General features: G+C 43.0%; 1 protein-coding gene across 2 annotated transcripts; it reads left to right on the top strand.

Annotated features, from left to right (window-relative positions):
- Positions 1-797: 797 nt before the first annotated feature.
- LOC136673862 (major histocompatibility complex class I-related gene protein-like) lies at positions 798-17383 on the top strand. 2 transcript variants are annotated; one of them, XM_066649619.1, is made up of 8 exons: positions 798-898; positions 9907-10069; positions 10584-10851; positions 13367-13645; positions 15417-15704; positions 15784-15903; positions 15993-16025; positions 17107-17383. In XM_066649619.1, the coding sequence occupies exons 3-8, from the start codon at positions 10599-10601 to the stop codon at positions 17148-17150; spliced, it is 1017 nt and encodes a 338-aa protein (XP_066505716.1). In that variant the 5' UTR covers positions 798-898; positions 9907-10069; positions 10584-10598; the 3' UTR covers positions 17151-17383. The 2 variants fall into 2 exon arrangements, with proteins under 2 accessions (XP_066505716.1, XP_066505715.1); XM_066649618.1 differs by lacking the exon at positions 798-898 and having other exon boundaries at positions 9712-10069.
- Positions 17384-21578: the final 4195 nt, after the last annotated feature.

The raw sequence follows: 21578 nt of genomic DNA, 5'->3' as shown, positions 1-21578 counted from the left end.
CATTGTTTATTTTTCTCTCTTCATGGCGCCTGCCGAGGAACGAGCCCTTTCTGAGCTCGGCGCGGAGCTCGAGCAGCTCGGTCGCCGGATTCAGCGTCTCTTGGAAAAGCAGACGGAGCTTCAGCGGGAGAAGACGAGACTCGAGGCAGCCCGCGACGCCTCCTACGTGGCCGTCGCCTCTCCGGCTCCTCTGCCGCGGCGGTTCGCGGGGGTACCCATCTACACGCCTGCACCGGGATGGGAGCGCCAGCGTGGGCGTGGGAAGCCGAGGCCGTCCCCCCCTCCACCGCAGCCAGTCTTCACTTCTGCCAACCGGTTTGAGGTGCTCAGCTCCTGGCCTTCACCTGCTCCAGCGCCGAAGACTAAACAGGACGGTGTTCTTATTATTGGTGATTCAATAGTTAGACATTTAAAAGTGCCGGGGATAAAGAGTAATGCAACCGTGTCTTGTCTCCCAGGCGCACGTGTCCTGGACGTTGCCAGGCGTCTTCCGTCGGCGCTTCGGCAGCGCGAGGACTTCGGCACCGTCGTTCTCCACGTGGGAACAAACGACATCTCCGCCCGCCGCAGCAAGGTCCTTAAGGAGCACTACCGTTCGCTTCTGGATACCGCTCGGAAGAAGACGGATGCTAGGATCATCGTCTCTGGCCCCCTGCCCACCTACCGTCGAGGATGCGAGGCGTTTAGCAGGCTCTTCGGGCTCCACTCCCGGCTCCTGGATTGGTGCGGCACTGTCGGCGTGGACTACGTCGACAACTGGGAGTGCTTTCGTGAGCGTCTGGCCCTATATCGTTGGGATGGGCTTCATCCGAGCCATCTAGGATCCATAGTTCTCTCTGAGAACATTGAGGTGGTTCTGCGCCGGAACTGACTGGTCATTCCCAGTCACATCAGTCAGGTAGGTGGAATGGATAGCGAGCAGGTAAGTAATATTAAAATTCCTAATGTTCCTCCTGACCATCTCTCTACTGCTAGTATGATGAGTAGCATGTCCATGTCACCCACTCTGATTAACGCTAATAAATTTTTCAGCATTGAGACTGTGTCGGTTCCCCACAAAGCTTGTTATCACAAACGCCCAAAAATCAGTTTTAACAACCTAATTAGAATTAACACCAAGGCACTGCAGCGAACGCAATATTTCAGCACTTCCAGCATTAAATTAGGGCTTTTAAATATACGATCTCTAACATCCAAAGCACTCACTGTCTGTGATATTATTACTGATAAAAACTCTATGCATTATGTCTCTGCGAAACATGGGCTAAACCCAATGAATACATTGCCCTAAATGAGTCCACTCCCCCTGGCTTCAGCTATTACAGTTGCCCACGAACATCTGGTCGTGGTGGTGGTGTAGCCACAATTTATGACCCTACCATTGACACAACACAAAAATCTAGTTATGATACTAAATCCTTTGAAATACTTACTCTTAAAGTCACTGCATCAAAAAAGCAGCACTCGTTTATGCTCATCACAATCTATCGTCCTCCTGGCCCTTATACAGAATTTCTTTGTGAATTTGCTGATTTTCTCTCAAGTGTAGTTATCGTATCAGAAAAAGCCTTAATTGGTGATTTCAATATTCACTTTGAGAAGGACCATGATCCACTTAAAATTGCATTTGAATCAATTTTGGATGCGCTAGGGTTCACTCAGAATGTTACTGGGCCCACTCATCAATGCAAACACACATTGGACCTAGTGTTAACACGGGGCATTGAGATAAAGAATCTATTCAATCTCTCGCTACATGAGACCATCTCTGATCACCATCTAATCACATATGAAATTGCATTAAACGTTGATATTTGTCCACAACCACGCTATATTAGAAAGCGCACTATAACATTCTCAACAGTTAGTGATTTTATCAACAACCTTCCAGACCTTACCACCATTTCTTTTCCAACTCACCCAAATGACCTTGAGCTCATTACAAACAACCTACAACACTATCTAGGTTTGTACACAATAAGTGTTGCATCAGTCAGGACCAAACAATTTAGAGAGAAAAGGCTTGCTCCATGGTACAGTGACAGCATGCGTGCATTAAAACTGGCTGCTCGTAACCATGAACGTAAATGGAGACACACAAAACTAGAATATTTCCGAATTGCATGGCAGCACAGCCTCACCGACTACAAACATGCCTTATCTAAAGCCAAATCACAGTACATCTCTTCCCTTATAGAAAACAACAAAGAAAACACTAGATTCCTTTTTAGCACTGTATCAAATCTAATTGGAAACAAAAAGGAAATCAATCCCATTGTCCCCTCTGATTTCTGTAGCAATGACTTTGAGGTTTTTTAATGATAAAATTGATTGGACTGATTTTGGATTTTGAGGCGAATGCAAAGTCACATCGGCTCTCGTAGATGAACCCCCCGCCAGCTCTAAGGTGCACTTAGACTACTTGAATTTTGTCGATGAAAATGACTTGCTTAGTTTAATTAGCTCATCTAAATCAACTTCATGCTTACTGGATCCTGTACCAACACAATTATTTAAACAAATTTTACCTAAAGTCATTAGACCATTGCTCACAATAATAAACTCATCCCTCAACATTGGATATGTACCAAAACCTCTGAAACTAGCGGTAATCAAACCAATTATTAAAAAACCCAATCTTGACCCTCTTGTACTCGCAAACTACAGGCCAATATCAAACCTCCCTTTTATTGCTAAGATTCTAGAAAAAGTCGTGTCACGGCAGTTGTGCTCTTATCTACAAAACAATGACATTCATGACATTTTTCAGTCTGGATTTAGACCAAATCACAGCACAGAAACAGCTCTAACAAGAGTAACTAATGACTTACTCCTTTCACATGATAAGGACTATATCTCTATTCTGGTGCTGCTTGACCTTAGTGCAGCATTTGATACCATAGATCATGTGATGCTTCTTGATAGGCTGGAAAATCTGGTAGGAATAAAAGGATCTGCCCTCTCTTGGTTCAGATCTTATTTATCCGATCGTTATCAATTTGTTTATCTGAACAATAATTCCTCTAATCATACTTTAGTTAAATATGGTGTTCCACAAGGATCAGTTCTTGGCCCTGTATTGTTCACACTCTACATGCTGCCACTGGGTCGACTAATCTGTAAGCATGGGATTCAATTCCACTGTTATGCTGATGACACACAACTGTATATATCAGCCAAACCCAATGATGTTGCTTGTCTACGTAAAATAACAGAATGTCTAACTGAAATTAAAGACTGGATGATGCAAAATTTTCTCATATTAAATTCTGATAAAACCGAGGTCTTGTTACTAGGTAAAGATACTCAGATACATTCACTCAGAAATGCTGCTATTAACCTTGATAGTTCAACAGTAAAACACAATGCCATCATTAAAAACTTAGGGGTAGCCTTTGATTCGACTCTCACATTTGATACCCACATATCCAATACAGTCAAAACCGCCTTCTTCCACCTACGCAATATTGCCAAAATTCGGCATATTTTATCATTAAAAGATGCAGAGAAAGTAGTGCATGCTTTTATAACTTCACGTCTAGACTACTGCAATGCGCTCCTGGCAGGGAGCTCGTGCAAAGCGTTACACAAGCTTCAGTTAGTTCAAAATGCAGCAACCAGGGTGCTCACTAGAGCTAGAAAATTTGAACATATCACCCCAGTTCTCTCGTCCCTACACTGGCTACCTGTAAAATTTCGCATTGACTATAAAATACTCCTCTTAGCTTATAAATCTCTAAATGGTTTAGGCCCGCAGTATCTTACTGAACTTGTCATACCTTATCGCCCGTCACGTACACTTCGTTCACAGGATGCCCATCTACTCTTTGTTCCTCGCTTTAAGAAAAAACACAGAAGGAGGAAGAGCCTTTTCTCACAAAGCTCCTCAACTCTGGAATAGCCTCCGGTTACTGTTCGGGGCTCAGACACACTCTCAATCTTTAAATCTAGATTAAAAACCTACCTTTTCAAACAAGCTTTTGGTTAATCACCTCACTTTCAGGTTACTCCTTCTATATTGGTGTTCGGGCTGGTTTTCATATTATCACTGTTCTGTATTAACCCTGTCATATCACCATAGCTACAGCATTCTTAGTTAGCTTTGTAGTAACCGCCAACACGCTGTCTGTCGCTGGGTTCTCTTGCCTGACCAGTGGAAGATTTTTTCGCAGGACAAATTTGCCCGTTCTTTACCACGACCCTACTAACCTCTGTATTTTTATTTGTTCCCTTTGTCTGGCTTTCTTTCTCCTGTCTCTCTCTCATGCTTTGAGATGTCCTGCTGCTCTCCAGGTGTTGCCCTGATCCAGCCCGTGTCCTGTACAAGATCCTGGCCTTGTCTCATCTACACTATCATGCTTGGCCATGCTGTTTTATCTCAGATTAACTCTGCACCTAATTTTAACTCACACAGAATCCCTGATCACCTCCTCCTTCATCAGACTCATACATCACTAATATCATCATCCTCATCATTTTCTTTTCCGCTTCTCCATCATCACTAATATACTACATTTACATTACTATAACCCCTTCATCGGTCATCATTTCACTTTTACTTCTGGTCTCTGTTGTTTCTCTGGTGTCGACTCAAGGAGGATGGGTTCCCTGTATGAGTCTTGGTTCCTTCCAAGGTTTCTTCCTCGTGTGCTGAGGGAGTTTTTCCTTACCACTGTTGCCCCTGGCATGCTCATAGGAGGCTTGGACCCGGATCTCTGTAAAGCTGCTTTGTGACGACTTTTTGTTGTGAAAATTGCTTTATAAATAGAATTTGATTGATTGATCGATTCGTGTTGAACCTGTTGCTGTGTGTAATGCACTCACCTCAAGCTCAGTTATTAAAAGAGATTAATAATAAAGTCTGGATTATTGAGGGTCTTCTCTGTTCCCTACATTTCATTAAACACAGAGCCCCTTAAATAACCACAAACACTGAAAGTCTTAAAGAACGCTCTTAAAGTCATCAGCTGTGGACGGTACACACTTTGGGACATTTACAGCAGCAGGGTCAGAGCTCTCTGGTGAGATTATGGCCAACCTCCTCAAATCTGTAGCTCTACAATTACACACTGAGGTCTATCTGTCGCTCTGCATACTTTGTTACCCCCCCCTTTCCCCTGCTCCTCAGCCCTCAGGACCTCCACAGAGCAAGTGTGATGTGGTGGTGGATCATCCTCAGCGCTGCAGTGACACTGACGTGGTGGTGGTGTGTTGTGCTGGGGTAGAGTGGATCAGACACAGCAGTGCTGCTGGAGTTTTTAAACCCTGTGTCCACTCTCTGTCCACTCTGTGAGACATTCCTCCCTCGTTGGTCCACCTTGTAGATGTAGAGTCAGAGGCAGTAGCTCATCTGTCGCTGCACAGTGTGTGTCGCTCGTCCTCTAGTCCTTCATCAGTGACACAGGATGCTGTCAGCTGGATGTTTTTGGTCGGTGCACTGTTCTCAGTCCAGACACTGAGGAGTTTAAAAAAAGCAAGAAATGTATTCAGAGCAACAGAGTGTGTAAGAGGTGTTTTTGTAAAAAGTGTTTGTTTTAAAAAGTTTTGACTGTGGTGTGTGTATAAATCCTATGGAGATAAAGCATGAAACAAAAGTGTGTTACATTTGTGTGTGTATACAATAGTTTAATTCTGTTACATTCTTAAATTCACAAAGACACAAGTGAAACGTCTTTTCTCTGTGGCTGCTTCCTTGCCGTTCAGATGCTGCTTAGCTCTGCCATCTTCTAATTCATTCCTTTTATTTTCTCGAAAACTGTGTGTTTTTGTGTGATCTGAGTGATCTTGTGAGTATCTGAGCTTTTAATTATACACAAGTCAAAACTGGATATTCTCTGCTTTTGATACTTTTTAAAGTAGTGGGATTGCTCTAGGAACCAGGACTGTTCCAACAACCAGGACATTTTCATCAGGCTACAGTAGAAGAAACTTGTGAAATGCCTCATCATTTTGTTCAACACATGTGCTGTCTGAATTGTTACGGACTTCTACAGAGAATGTCAGCTTTGGAAAGGGATTTTCGGAACCTGCTATCAGAGCTTAAGGACTGGCATTTCAGAGCTATGTGAGGAGTAACAGTGAGTGGGAGTACTAGCAACAGACAGCGGGCTGAGGACCCAACAAAGCAGTGGACAGTGGAGGGACACACTCTTTTACTCCTGGTACCACAGCTGGTCCAGGAAATTCAGCTGCTCAACCTAACACTGCTGCTGAGACAGCACAGAACCAGACCAGAATATCAGTCTTACTCACTTCAGCTGAAAAACAGATTTGAACCACTGCATGCCCTTCGTGAGAATCACAAACGCAGTGAACACAGCACAGAAAGTGCCAGAAGTGTCAGTCGGTCCCGAACTCCTAACAAACCTACTGCAGACGCCCTGATCTTTGGAGATGACACTGTTAACAAACCCAAAACTCATAGTGAGATGCGAGCCAAACATCACAGTCCCTGAACTTACTGCAAAGCTTCCAGCTGCTCTGGCTGAGTACACGAATGTGAAGAGGACTATTTACACATTGTAAAGAATGACACTGTCAAGCAGGAGTCTGAAGTTTTAAAAAGAGACTTTAATGACCTCCTTAACACACTCAGCAAGTTCAACTTCATTGACAACTTTAACTTGTTTTTTGGGAAGAGAGAACTTTTTAGGAGAGATGGACTGCAAATGAACAGGAGGGGTGTTAAACTTCTAAAAGACAATCTCATTTTCTCAGTGTGTAATCTATCTACTTCTCATGGTGGTGGCACATCAGCATCAACATCCAGGAACTCTCCTGTACAAGCTGATGACACCACCTCAGAGCCAGAACATCCTCCCACCACTGCCACTCATGTCCAGTGTCTGCTGCTCCCTCAGGTTGTCCTCAATGACCAATTCTATCAGCTGCCAGAGACACCAAAATTATTAACAACCTGAATTATTAACAACTGAAAGATGTAATGAGTTTGCATTATTTTTTAACACTAAAATGCAGAATATCAGATGAGTGATTAGTATTTCTATATCCAACAATGAGTCTGTACCTTCTCCATCACCTCAAAAACTCCTTAGTTAAAATGTCAGAGTTCAGTTCTGTAAACAGTGAAATATTAATTGAAACAGTTAATCATCTCAAATCATCCACTTGCAGCCTCCACACACTACCAAGCACATTTTTAAATTCCGAGCTCCTCACTAAAGACTGCATTTTAAAGCCTTTTCTAAAAAAGAACAATTTAGAATCATCTCTGATAAGAAACTACAGGCCAGTGTCTAATTTCCAGTTCAGTGGCAAAATCATTGAGAAAATAGTTTTCAGGAAAATCACTAGTTTCTGGTCCATTAACAGTAGCCTAGACAAATTCCAGTCTGGGTTCCGGTCTAATCACAGCACTGAGACTGATCTAATCAAGGTAATTAATGACATCCACTTAAATACAGAGGCTGGAAAAGTATCTCTTCTATTACTTTATTACAAAAAAACCTTCTCTTGCTCCTTCTATAGTAGAGAATTACCGACCAGTCTCTCTCCTCCCCTTCCTGTCTAAAATCATTGAAAGAGCTGTCTTTAAGCAGGCAACAAAATTCCTCTCCCAACATAACCTCCTTGACTCTAACCAATCTGGCTTCAAGAGCGGCCACTCGACGGAAACTGCACTTCTGTCAGTAATGGAAGCTCCTAAAGGTGGTTTGAGTCTTATCTCACTGGACGATCCTTCAGTGTGTCATGGCTTGGACAAACATCAGCGCGACACCACCTCACCACAGGTGTGCCCCAAGGCTCAGTGCTGGGTCCCCTCCTCTTTGCCCTGTACACCACCTCTCTAGGCCCAATCATACATTTGCACAGCTTCTCCTAACACTGCTATGCAGATGACACACAGCTGTATTTATCCTTTCCTCCAGGTGACACTTCAGTGGCAACTTGAATATCTGATTGTCTCTCTGACATATCTACATGGATGAAGGAACATCACCTCCAATTGAATTTATCCAAAACTGAACTACTGGTCCTCCCAGCCAAGCAAGCTATTCTCCACAACATCAGCATCAAGCTAGAGTCCCTATCAGTGACTCCCACCAAGGCTGTAAGAAACCTGGGTGTCATGGTTGATGACCAGCTGACCTTCGCAGATCACGTTACCGCTGTAGCTCGATTGTGCCACTTCTCCCTATTCAACATAAGGAAGATTAGGCCATACCTAACTCAACATACAACACAGCTCCTCGTTCAGACGTTAGTAATCTCCCGTCTTGACTATTGCAACGCCCTCCTGACAGGTCTTCCGGCCTGTGCTGTGAGACCGCTACAGATGATCCAGAATGCTGCAGCACGCCTGGTCTTCAACCAACCAAAAAGAGCACATGTCACACCCCTATTAGTTGAGCTGCATTGGCTACCCTTAGCTGCTCACATCAAATTTAAATCACTAATGATGGCCTTCAGAGTATTCACTGGTTCTGCTTTCATCTCCCTCAATAGACCCTTAAAAACATACGTTAGAGCCCACCCTCTCCGTTCCTCAAAGAAGCGCCAACTAACACGGCCAACCCCCCGTACAGGTCAGTCGAGGCTATTCTCATCTCTGGTACCACGCTGGTGGAACGAGCTTCCAAGCACCATCAGAGCAACAGAAACCCTCTCCGCATTCAAGAAATCATTGAAAACCCAGCTCTTCCGAGAGTATCTTTTGCACTGAATGTCTTTCTTTAATGCACTTATTACTTCCTGCATATTGCACTTAATGTAAGGTATTTTGTATAATTTGTGCTGTAGTTCGAATGTTAGATCCTCTTTTGTAAGTCGCTTTGGATAAAAGCATCTGCCATATGCATAAATGTAAATGTAAAATGTAATTACTTCTTGACCTTAGTGCTGCCTTTAATACCATTGACCATAAGGTTCTTAAAGATAGACTCGCAAACTGGGTCGGACTCTCAGGAACAGTCCAGAAGTGGATCATTTCGTACCTGGAAGGCAGGAACTACCTTGTAGAAATAGAAAATAATATTTCAGAGAACATGCCAGTGACCTGTGGTGTCCTCCAGGGCTCTATTCTTGGTCAACTTTTATTTATTTTATACATGCTTCCTTTTGGCCAGATTCTATTCTCTGGAGGCACCCCCTCCATAGTGTGTTCCATCTTGCACCCAGTGATTCTGAGTAGGCTCCAGACCCACCAGTGCCCTCAACTGGATAAGGGCTAAAGACAATGAATGAATGAATCTCAGGGAAAGAGGAGGAATGAGGAGACACTGGAAGAAAAGACCCTGACAAGGAGAACCTCAGAGTACCACAGTGTTCAATGCTCTTTATACTTCCACTTGTTTTCTTTCAAACAAACACCCAATGGGAAGCTTGAGACACACAAGGACAGAGACAAAAACAAACAAAGAGCAAGAAGTACTACAACCTCTACCTGAATATTACTGGATGGTTCTGTTTTCCAGAACTAATCCAGACCTCACAGCAGCAGGAGTGCAGTCTGGGTAAATGGGTGGAGACCGTTCATCCTCTGTAGGGAGAGAGAGGAGTCCTGTGGCTCCCTCTGGTGTCCAGAGGCAGCCTCGCATGTTGACCTCATATTTCCATATTTCCACTGGAAATATAAGTAGCTTATTAATACTACACCTAACCCTGACCTTACCCTTAGTGACCAAAAGTAAATTATTTCACTTTTAGTTTTTCACAGAAATGAACTGTTTTTGTTAATAAATAAACAAACATTAGAAGTTGTGAGGAGCATAACAATGACGTCACATTACACAAAACCTGAGGTATTCCTATCCTCGTGAGGACGTCTGGTTAATCTTAAACTAAACCTAATCTGGGACAGGACAGAGTCAGAATTATGAAATGTTTGAAGAGTAGTGTTTAATTGTCCATAAACACAGTCTGTTTCTCATTTCTCTCCTGTTCCAGCAGACAGCGCACCTGAGGCAGGTAACACGACTCAGAGCACAGCTGGATTTACGTCTACAGCTTCATGTACGGGATTTGATTGATCAGCTGATCTGTGATAAAAGATCTGCATCTGTTCAAGTCCTGTCAGAGCCTGGGCTACACCACCCTCGACCACTAGGAGGTGGGCTCACAACCAGAGCTTACACTACCACCTCTAGCCACCAGAGGGAGGTAGAAATAAACATGGGGAGCTAATCAGCAGCTTCTTCTCACACCTTTGTGGAGGAGCAACTGGTACCTCACTGAAATGTTTCTGAAAAAATAGAAAAGAAGAGGAAAGAGAACAGACACAGTTACTCCTTGTGCTCCCTGAACTTTAAAAGGGGACATTTAAAATACAAAACAAAAAAAATCTGGAGCCCACCAACCCACACACTGTGAAACAAGACCCCAGTCAGTGTTCTGTGCACTGCCTCAGTCTGAAACACGGGATAAAACGAGTCGTTCTGATTCTGCTCTGTTTCTGACATCAAATGCAGCCCATTCTTCCAGTAGGAAATAATACATAGAATTATAATGTTAATTTAAAATCATATACGATCTTAACCTCATTGTAATCTGCCCAGCTGTGTATAATTGACTTTCACTGCAGCATTATTCCAGTGTCTCTGATTAAACCTCCTCTCCTCTTACAGATTCTTACTCTGGTGATGTTTACTACTTACATCAAAGGAGACACACCGTTTCCAGAATTTAGTGTCACTCTCTTGTTGGACGACGTCACGATCGCATACTATGATTCTGAGAAAAAGACTCTGTTTTCAAGAGACCACCATAAGAAGGAGGAGGAGGAGGAGGACACCGTGGTTGACCAAAGTCTAATCAGAACTATAAGTTCCTACATGCATGATGACTTTGAAGAAAGATGGATCTATGTCAAACATGATTTAAACACCACTGAAAGTAAGTGAAGTGTTTTTGCTGAATTTGATATAAATTTATTTACCCCGGTTTAATTCTCTTTTAGTTTGGTTTAGTACTAAACCAAACTAAAAGAGAATTAAACCGGGGTAAATAAATTTATATCAAATTCAGCAAAAGCTCCAAAATGTAAACATTAATAAATGTAAACTGCAGTAAAACGGGGCTCTAATGTGAACTGTCTTGCTGAAATAATGAGAAGGGGAATGCTGCAGAACAGAGACAAAGAGAGGGGTGGGTTCTTGGGGAGGAACCTGTCAATCAATTTTACATCAGCCATTGAAATACTGCTATTGGCCGTCAATCACATTTTGCATTTACCTCTCGCAGATTAGAACAAGAGCTTGTTAAGTTCAGCCCCCAGTGTTTTCACGGTTCAGTTAGAGCATGAGGTGCAGGAGATGTTCTCAACTACTGTCAGTTAACAGACATTTTAAAAGTGCATTTTGAATATGGTGGTGCTTGTTTTTGTCTTAAAATTCTTTGTTATGTTTTTTAGTTTAGCGTCCGTGGTTAAAGGGAACATCTACAACTGTAGGGAAGCACTCTGTGTCTGAAATTGTGCCCTATTCACTATATAGTGCACTATTTTGGGGCTTCACCATTTTGTAGTAGTGTCCGAAAACACAGTGGACAATTTTCAGTGCACTCAAACAACCCCACAATGCACTGCAAAAAGTAGTGCACAACCCATATACTCTAGCAGATATCAGATTACCCATAATCCAGTTTTTGGTAAAGACCCATCTGAGTAGTGTCTGAAATCACTCCTGAATTTCCTATAATAGTGCACTACACAGCAAATTATCCAGTGTTAAACACTATTAGGGTTAACTTAACACTGAGAGTGTTAAATTATTACCCTAACAGTGTTAATTTAATACTAATAGTGATGATTTAACACTGGTGAATTTGCTGTGTATATAGTGAATGATGTAGGGAATAGTGAATAAGGATCCATTTCAGACACAGACAGTTTGCTGGTTTGTTTACATTCAGAAGCTCCACGTTTTTTAAATGTGGAACATTGTGTGTGAGTAAGAAGCAACTGTATCCAGTTGGTGTCTGTAAAAGTGTAAAAATTGTCTGTAAGTGTTTATTCACTGTTTGAATTCCCACAGAAACTCATGTGTAACTCGAACTGTTTAGTTTTGTAGCGCTTTCGCTCTGTGTTTACTTTCATGCAGTTAGCTCTCTCCTGAATTTAGAGTCAGTTCCACCTTAAGTAATGTAACTGTAACAGCAGAAATAAGTCAGTGTGACCCCCCTATGGAGCAGGAATAGAGCAACATCCACATCTCGGTTGGTGCTTTTCAGCGTTTGGAGTCTCTCCGTTGTCTAAAAACCTCCAGATGTATGGTACAGATATGTTATTGGTCACTAAACGTACAAAGAGTGTATCTTTAAAAAAGGTACAGCAGTGGTGTTAGAGTCCAGTTGTGTTCCTAAAAGGTTCATTACATTCTCTTCTCCAGAAGGAGAGGGGGATCTCTAATCTTTCATTATACAATTCTGTAAAAGAAAGGGATATAATTTAATTCCTGGCGATTAAATCAACACAATTTAAAAATCCACAATTAATATAGAATATATAGGTACAGAATACGTGCCCTTGAGGGTGTCACCACAGAAAACTGTTTTTCTGATTGTGTAATACTGTGTTCACCCATAAATTCTGAATCTGAATGCTTTCCCCATTAATAAAAGAAAAATGATTCATAAGTGAGTGTAATGTGGCAGCTCACCTAGGGGTGGATTGGAACAGGGCAAGCCACCAACAGAGCACTAGAGAAATAGGCCTCAAGTGCAGAGACACACAAACAACCCCTTTGGACATTAAGAGTGCCAGGGAAAAAATGAAACACGAGAGAGGAAAACTTAAGATATCAGGGGAAAACTGATCAGTTCAAAATTGAGCGAAAGAAAACAAAAGGGAGGGACAAGATGAGACAAAAGGAATTAAAGATAGAACACAACGCATTTCATTTCTAATTATTTATTTATACCAAAAATGGTAAAGAAAAGAAAATATTGAATCCCAAGAGAAACCCTCAGAGAAACTCAGAGGGAAAGCTCTGGTGGAGAAACAGAAGATAGAGAGACCCAAGAGCCTTTACCAAATTACCAGCCAGGCTTGTGTGACACTGAAAAGAGAAACCCAAGACTGAGCACCGAGGTGTGTGTTGGCTTCCCTTAAGTAGGAGTAGCCCAGGTGGAACTAATTGCCTCAAATTAAGAGTGTCTCTGTCTCCCTCTAGTGACTGGGGGTGGCTTAGCAGGTGGCTTCACCCCGGCCCCAGGCAGACCTCTTACAGTGAGGTTTCATAAAATGTCTGCTGCTTCAGCAAACTTTAACCATTCTGTACTCAGTCACTTCATTTTTCTGTTCCTAGTGTCGTATGGAGGATGGCACGATTAGCCGTTCAAGAGTTTAATCATGGAGTTTTACTTACTGCATTTATATATCACTGATTACTATATTTTATTTCTGTTTTAGGGTTTTATGTTGAGCAGAGACTGGTGGTGTGTGAACTGATGGATAATGACCAGCCGGGACCAATGATCACCAAGAACGCCATCAGGGGCTCCACAGCAGACGAGCTGTATTTTCATGAAGAGAAACTTACCTATCAACATGATATATATATGACAGAAGAAAGGTCGAAACAAATCTCAATAGTAAATCAGTTGCGTTATGAATATCTATACTACCCAGCGTGCATTAAAACACTCAAAGCTTACCTGAAACAGAGGAGTCATCAGGTGAAGAGGAAAGGTAAGATACAGATCATTCAATTTGGAAATTTTTCTATTTACCTTCAGGGGATGGCTGTGTATTTTATTGTTTTTATGTTTTACTTCAGGGGTGACTGTCTGTGAGGAGTGTGGTGTGTTCTCCCTGTGTCTGCGTGGGTTTCCTCCGGGTGACTGTCTGTGAGGAGTGTGGTGTGTTCTCCCTGTGTCTGCGTGGGTTTCCTCCGGGTGACTGTCTGTGAGGAGTGTGGTGTGTTCTCCCTGTGTCTGCGTGGGTTTCCTCCAGGTGACTGTCTGTGAGGAGTGTGGTGTGTTCTCCCTGTGTCTGCGTGGGTTTCCTCCGGGTGACTGTCGGTGAGGAGTGTGGTGTGTTCTCCCTGTGACTGCGTGGGTTTCCTCCGGGTGACTGTCTGTGAGGAGTGTGGTGTGTTCTCTCTGTGTCTGCGTGGGTTTCCTCCGGGTGACTGTCTGTGAGGAGTGTGGTGTGTTCTCTCTGTGTCTACGTGGGTTTCCTCCGGGTGACTGTCTGTGAGGAGTGTGGTGTGTTCTCTCTGTGTCTGCGTGGGTTTCCTCCGGGTGACTGTCTGTGAGGAGTGTGGTGTGTTCTCCCTGTGTCTGACTGTCTGTGAGGAGTTTGGTGTGTTCTCTCTGTGTCTGCGTGGGCTTCCTCCGGGTGACTGTCTGTGAGGAGTGTGGTGTGTTCTCCCTGTGTCTGCGTGGGCTTCCTCCGGGTGACTGTCTGTGAGGAGTGTGGTGTGTTCTCTCTGTGTCTGCGTGGGTTTCCTCCGGGTGACTGTCTGTGAGGAGTGTGGTGTGTTCTCTCTGTGTCTGCGTGGGCTTCCTCCGGGTGACTGTCTGTGAGGAGTTTGGTGTGTTCTCTCTGTGTCTGCGTGGGCTTCCTCCGGGTGACTGTCTGTGAGGAGTGTGGTGTGTTCTCTCTGTGTCTGCGTGGGTTTCCTCTGGGTGACTGTCTGTGAGGAGTGTGGTGTGTTCTCTCTGTGTCTGCGTGGGTTTTCTCCGGGTGACTGTCTGTGAGGAGTGTGGTGTGTTCTCTCTGTGTCTACGTGGGTTTCCTCCGGGTGACTGTCTGTGAGGAGTGTGGTGTGTTCTCTCTGTGTCTACGTGGGCTTCCTCCGGGTGACTGTCTGTGAGGAGTGTGGTGTGTTCTCCCTGTGTCTGCGTGGGTTTCCTCCAGGTGACTGTCTGTGAGGAGTGCGGTGTGTTCTCCCTGTGTCTGCGTGGGTTTCCTCCGGGTGACTGTCTGTGAGGAGTTGGTGTGTTCTCCCTGTGTCTGCGTGGGTTTCCTCCGGGTGACTGTCTGTGAGGAGTTGGTGTGTTCTCCCTGTGTCTGCGTGGGTTTCCTCCGGGTGACTGTCTGTAAGGAGTTGGTGTGTTCTCCCTGTGTCTGTGTGGGTTTCCTCTGGGTACTCAGGTGTCCTCCCACAGTCCAAAAACACTATAGTTCACAATACGTTCTATATTTGTGTGACTGGAAAATATATTTTCCACTGTTTTATTAACATAATAAAGAGTTTAAAATGATACAAATTATATCTTGGAAAACTAAGCAATTGGTTGAAAAAATCTTAAGTTCCCTTAAGTTATTGTATAAATTTAACTGAAGTGTTGGATGAACATGTGATAGTTTAGAGGCGTAGACAGCACCACACTAATGTGATAGAGAACTGAACTTTGGAGTCTCATTACTGCTTGACTGAATTTACATCCATTTACAGCCACTAAATATAAACATGATATTATTTCTGACGCCGGGTTCCTGTTCCTCTCTCCAGTGAAACCCAGAGTGAGGCTGATCCAGAAGAAACGCTCTGTGTCTGGGTGGGATGGGGTCAGTTGTCTGGCCACTGGTTTCTACCCCCGTCACATCAACCTGACCATCCTCAGAGACGGAGAACCAGTCCCTGAGCGACTGACCACTGGAGGAGAGCTGCTGCCCAACGGAGACGGGACCTACCAGATGAAGATAAACCTGGAGCTCCGTGGAGAGGACCTTAAACAGAGCGTCTTCACCTGCAGCGTCACCCACCTCGGCCTGGACAACAAGCTGGACGTCCATCTGGGTACGGAGCTGCAGCCTGCAGTAGGCTCCCCTCAGTCCACTCTGGGCCTCTGGATAACCTTCTGTGTTGTGTGTTTCAGAGTTTGATCCAGGGGAACCCATAGAGCTCATGGTTACCCCTGTTCTGGCGGCTGTGGGTTTGGTGTGTGTGGTGGGAGCTGGGATCTGTGTAATGAAACACTACAGAAGAAAGAAAACAGGTAAGAGAGAACAGCTTTCATAACAATGTTCTGAGTAGTGCAAGAACTTTCTCTGATTAATCTATTCCTGTTATTGCTTTTCCTCCCAGCTTCTCCCACAAGCAGGTATTCAGCAGCTTCCAGTAAGTGCTGTTTTTATAAGATAAATACAATTTTTTATGTTATTATTGTGATTCACTATTTAAAATGACTTAGAAAATGCATCATTGTGGCCTACATCCTTCATAAAGACTTTAGTACAGTGCTGTAAATGCAGGTGGTTTGTAAATCTTAGGCAAAGACTCAAAATCACTGCTCAAAATGGTTCTAAAGACAGTGCTGCCTTGAAGGAAGAAGGAATGTAATTGGTTATTAGCTCTCAGGCGGGGATGGACATGATTGGTTAGCACACGTTGGGAAGAGAATTTCAAATACCGCACCCCAAACCGGTAAAACTCTGTAAAACCCCCTGGTTTGCAAATTTTGACTGCCACAAGTGACTTTGCCCGGGGAAAGTGTGCAATGTAATTTTCTTTTTTGTTCCTGTACATTTAGTTTGGTTTCATGATTTCTTAGAAGTGCTGCAAAATATTTTGATTTGCTTGAATAGAGTATAATGTACTAGCCTTTGAGGAAGATGCAGAATGACATACAGTAATGCTCTACTTCCTCAGAGGAAGCAAAATCATGTGCTATTCCACTTTGTCTTAGTGTTTGCCAAAATCAGAGCATTAATGTATAATATTCTGTAGCTCCTTCAGAGGCAGCAACCATAACACAAACCAAATCATGGCTGTAATTAACAGTAATATATATATATTGCAGACAAACCCTATGTGTAATGTGTATGTTTACAGTAAAGTGTAAATAATATATCATCACTGTCCAATTGAAAACATGTATCTCCGTGTTTGTGGAGTTTTAGTTACTGCATCATTGAAACACAGCAACTGTCCCTCACACTGTGTGTAAATCTTACGATGAATGACCAATAGAAATGCTCCAAAATTACTCTGAAATCTTTTACATCAACTTCCAAGGAAAGTTAAGGTTTGTCCTTCTCCCGTAAATTTACTAAGCTACTATATGTAATATTACAGCTACTACATGGAGAGACATGTTTTTATTTGGACAGCGAAGATACACTGCAGTAAACATCTCAGAATTCACAAAATATTCTGTCACTCAGTGTGAAAAAAACACTCGTTTTAATTCTGTTTTTAGGCACAGAAGAAAGTGAGGCTTCACTGAACAATACTGAAAAATAAATGTGCACAAATCCGATATATCCACTCGCTCCTCACTGCACTTTTAATATCATTTTGTTTTCTGCACTGTTTCATTCATTCATTCATTCATTGTGTGTAACCCTTATCCAGTTGAGGGCGGTGGTGGGTCCGGAGAGTACCTGGAATCATTGGGAGCAAGGCGGGAATACACCCTGTAGGGGGCACCAGTCCTTTACAGGGCAAAACACACTCACACATTCACACACACACTCACACCTATGGACACTTTTGAGTCTCCAATCCACCTACCAACGTGCGTTTTTGGAGCGTGGGAGGAAACCGGAGCACCCGGAGGAAACCCACGCAGACACAGGGAGAACACACCACACTCCTCACAGACAGTCACACGGAGGAAACCCACGCAGACACAGAATGAACACACCACACTCCTCACAGACAGTCACCCTGAGGAAACTCACGCAGACACAGGGAGAACACACTCCTCACAGACAGTCACCCGGAGGAAACCCACGCAGACACAGAGAGAACACACCACACTCCTCACAGACAGTAACCCGGAGTGGGACTCGAAGCAGTGTGAAAGAGACACTACCTGCTGCTCCACCATGCCACCCTCCTCCTTGTGCATGTACTTTGTTGTTCACGATGGGATTAAGGCAAAGTAGGGAACTACAGAAAATATACATTTCACTCTGTACGTCCTATTTAATAGCTGCTTCCACAATTTTGGACTAAACCCCTTTTGTGTGTTGTAACATTAATACAATAATTAATACAAACTGAAATGAATTGAACAAATGAACTGAACTGAATCATGCAACATAAAATAAACATCCACTTTCTGCATCATCTTATGTTCTCATGAATTTTATGATCAGCTGAAGAATCCAGGGACTTTCAGTCACCTGTTATACTACCACAGCCACCAGAGGTCACGCTAGAGCACCATCATCACAGATCCAAGCAAATAGAACAGGTCCTGCACCTTTTAAAAGTGTACGTGGCCAGTTACAATCTTAAAAATTATGCTGCTTCAAAGAAATTGATTTTATATAGAACCCTGATCAATCAAACATGGATGACTTTGAGGAGCAACTCTCAGAGCAGGCTACCCCATCTGCAGTAGAGGAAAGTACGTAACCTTGCAAAGCACGCAAAGGCGCTCACAGTTCACCCAGCCCTCGTGAATTTTGTTTTGAGAGAAGTATGCTGAGGCCTAAAGGGCCACCATATATACAGAGTCAAAAGGCGCAGGGCACCCTGTATACATAAGAGTGTGGTGGAGCCCCATCCTGTTGGAAATAATGGGAATCTTCCACCATGGTCCGAATGGATGTTTCCTTTAGCATTGTCATGTAGCGCTGAGCATTTAGTGTCTGGTTGATCCTGTAACAAACCTGTAATGAACTTGAACTTTGTGTTGACAACTTTTGAAACAAATGAGATATAGCAAATCTGGATATGGCAATCGATTTCTGAGACAGTTCTGGTCGTTTTGATGCTGAATGACCACTTTACCGTTGGAAAAGCTGACAGCTTTCAAGATGGTTGCCATGTTCCGGACACAGCCTAAACAATAGGCTTCTCACCCATTACTCACTGGGGTGTTCAGATACAGTTGTGTGCAAAATAATAACAGTCTAACATCACTAATGTATTTTATTGATTTTGATTTTGGGAGGAAAGATAATACGACATGGGAAAAAAATCACAAGGTGTAGCTGAGAAATGGGCAACCAACAGAATCAACAATCATGCACTCTGCTAATTGGGTGTAATAGACTAATTTATTGAAGCAGGTGTGTTCAAATTAATAGCAGTGTGGAGTTCAATTAATGAGGTCATTTATTCCGTGAAGAAGCAGGTGTCAATTATGGCCCTTATTTAAAAAAGGAGGGCAGCAAATGTTGCATCTGCTGGTTTTACCCTGTGCTCAGTGAGTAAAACAGGTCGCTCCAGACATTTTACTGAAGGAGAAAAAACTTTGATCATGAAGCTGATTGAAGTAATAAACATCAAAGTTCAGAAAATAATTGGAAGCCCAGCTAAAACGATCTCCAATGATTTAAAATGGCAAACAAAACCCAAAACACGTGTTAGGAAAAGATACACTTCCATCCGTGTAGATCATAGAACAACAAGAACAGCAAAGAAGCAATGATTAGCTCCAGGGAAATCAAAGATCTTCAGCTACCTGTGAGTACTGCAACAATCAGAAGTCACCTACGTGAAGCCAAACTGTTTACAAGAAACTGTCGTGAAGTACCACTGCTGAAGAAGGTTACAGTTTGCCAAAGAACACAGTGACTGGCCTAAAGAGAAGTGGGGTACAATCTATGGACAGATGAGTGCAAGATTGTTCTTATTGGGCCTAAAGCCACAAGCAGTTTGTGAGACGACCCATAAACACTGAATTCAAGCCCCAGTACACTGTAAAGACATGTGTAAAACATGGAGGTGCAAGCATAGTGCTTTGAGGATGATTTCCATACTTTGGAGTCTGGCCCATTTCTCACAAACCAGGCACAGACCAGTCTGAATATATCAGAGTACTGGAAGAGGTCATGTTGCCTTTTGCTGAAGAGGAAATGCACTTGAAATGCGTGTTTCAGCAGGACATTGACACACCACAAACCCACCATCCTGGTTCCAGACCTGCAAGACTGATGTTATGAAGTGGCCAGTTCAATACCTAGACCTCAGTCTGACTGAGAATATGTGGAGTGCTGTTTTTGATACAAAACCCAAGAATGCAGAAAAACTGTGGAGCGTAGTCCAGTCAGCTTGTGCTGGAATATCTGTTCACAGGTGTCAGATATTAGTTGCCACACAGAAAAGCTATATCTGTAAACAAAGTTCAGTTTATCCTCTAAATATTTGAGTTTGTAAATGAAAATGAAGACCCTGCTATTGTTTTGAACAATCAATTATTTGTTTTTTTTTTATTTTCAGTTTAAAAATGGATATTTAGTTCATGTTTTCATTTGCAATTAAATGTGCAGTGCTCCCAGTGCCTCTGTGAATATGGAAATAAATAAAATTGTAAGGATTGAAAAAGATCAGAGGGTGTGAGGACAAAAATTATCCTCACAATACAACAGAATGTGAGATTCTCCCATCCGTGTAAGGACATTTGGTCCTTACAAAAGTATAAACACACACACACACACACTGCTCATTAATAGTCTGAGCTACGACTGGTTAATTTTCAACTAAACCTGATCTGGGACAGGACCTTGAGAGTCAGAGTTAAGAAATGTTTAAAGAGCAATGTTTGATTTGATTGTGTGTGTGTGTGTGTGTCCTAGGTACAGTGTTGGATTGTTTTCCTTCTCTGAGCTGATAAGGAGCATCAAACACATTTTTAAACTCAGCAGCAGCTGGATCAGGTGTGTGATTTAATAATGTAAATATAATGTACATTGTTTCTCCCCCGTTCCAGTGGCCAGTCACCACCCAGAGCACAGCTGGATTAACATCTGCAGTTTCAAATACAGGATTTGATTGGTCAGCTGATTTGAGGTAAAGGAACAAGTCAGATCTGTGTCTGTCCAAGTCCTGTCAGAGCCTGGGCTGCACCACCCTCCAACACTACGGGGTGTGATCATAACCAGTGCTTGCACTACCACCTCTAAACAACAGAGGGAGGTAGAAATAAACATAGATCGATAGAGAGATAGATACTCTGTTGATCCCAGAGGGAAATTCATGAGCTATTGGTCATTGAGCCCACTCAATAGAGATAAGCTGCAGAAAAGGCCTGGACCTTCTGAAGTCCACCAGCATCTCCATTGTTTTAACAACATTCAGCTGCAGGTGGTTGGATTTGCCCCACATCACAAAGTTCTCTATCAGGTTCCTGTCCATCACACAGACACCCAATAACTGCAGTGTTGTCTGAGAACTTCTGCATGTTGCATGACTCTGAGTTGTATATAACAACAACAACAACAATAATAACAACAACAGAAAAAAGCTTAAAAGCTTAAATCTCTTTGGAAATGGAAAATGATTTTTATTCATAAATTAATTTATCTCTTTGTAACTGTGGCCGAAGGCAGTGTGTGGATGTGTTCTGCTGTTAATGCTGTAAAACAGTAAATCACGCATAACTAAACCGATCCACACACTTCTGGTACAGAAAATACTGCACTGACTTTCAGCCAGAAGTGGCCCAGAGACCTCTGATGACATGGGGACCCTGACGCCTGGAGTTTATGTGGGCTCCATGTGGAGAGTTGGGTTGGTCCGCCTCAGTGCTGTCAGTCCTGGGTCAGTGGGCTGTGAAAGTGGGGGATGTGGACCGGACCGGGCCCAGAATCATTCTGATATCCTCAGTCTTTATATCAGACTCAGATGTGTGAACGTGTACTGGTTCTGGAGAGTAAATGAGTAAATGAAATAAATACAGAAAATAAAGAACAAAATAAATGTAAAGAAACATTT

The sequence above is a fragment of the Hoplias malabaricus genome, chromosome 17 (assembly GCF_029633855.1).
Source record: "Hoplias malabaricus isolate fHopMal1 chromosome 17, fHopMal1.hap1, whole genome shotgun sequence".
NCBI lineage: Eukaryota > Metazoa > Chordata > Actinopteri > Characiformes > Erythrinidae > Hoplias > Hoplias malabaricus.
The sequence above is the reverse complement of the archived record's forward strand: the minus strand, read 5'-3'. Positions and strand labels throughout refer to the sequence as shown.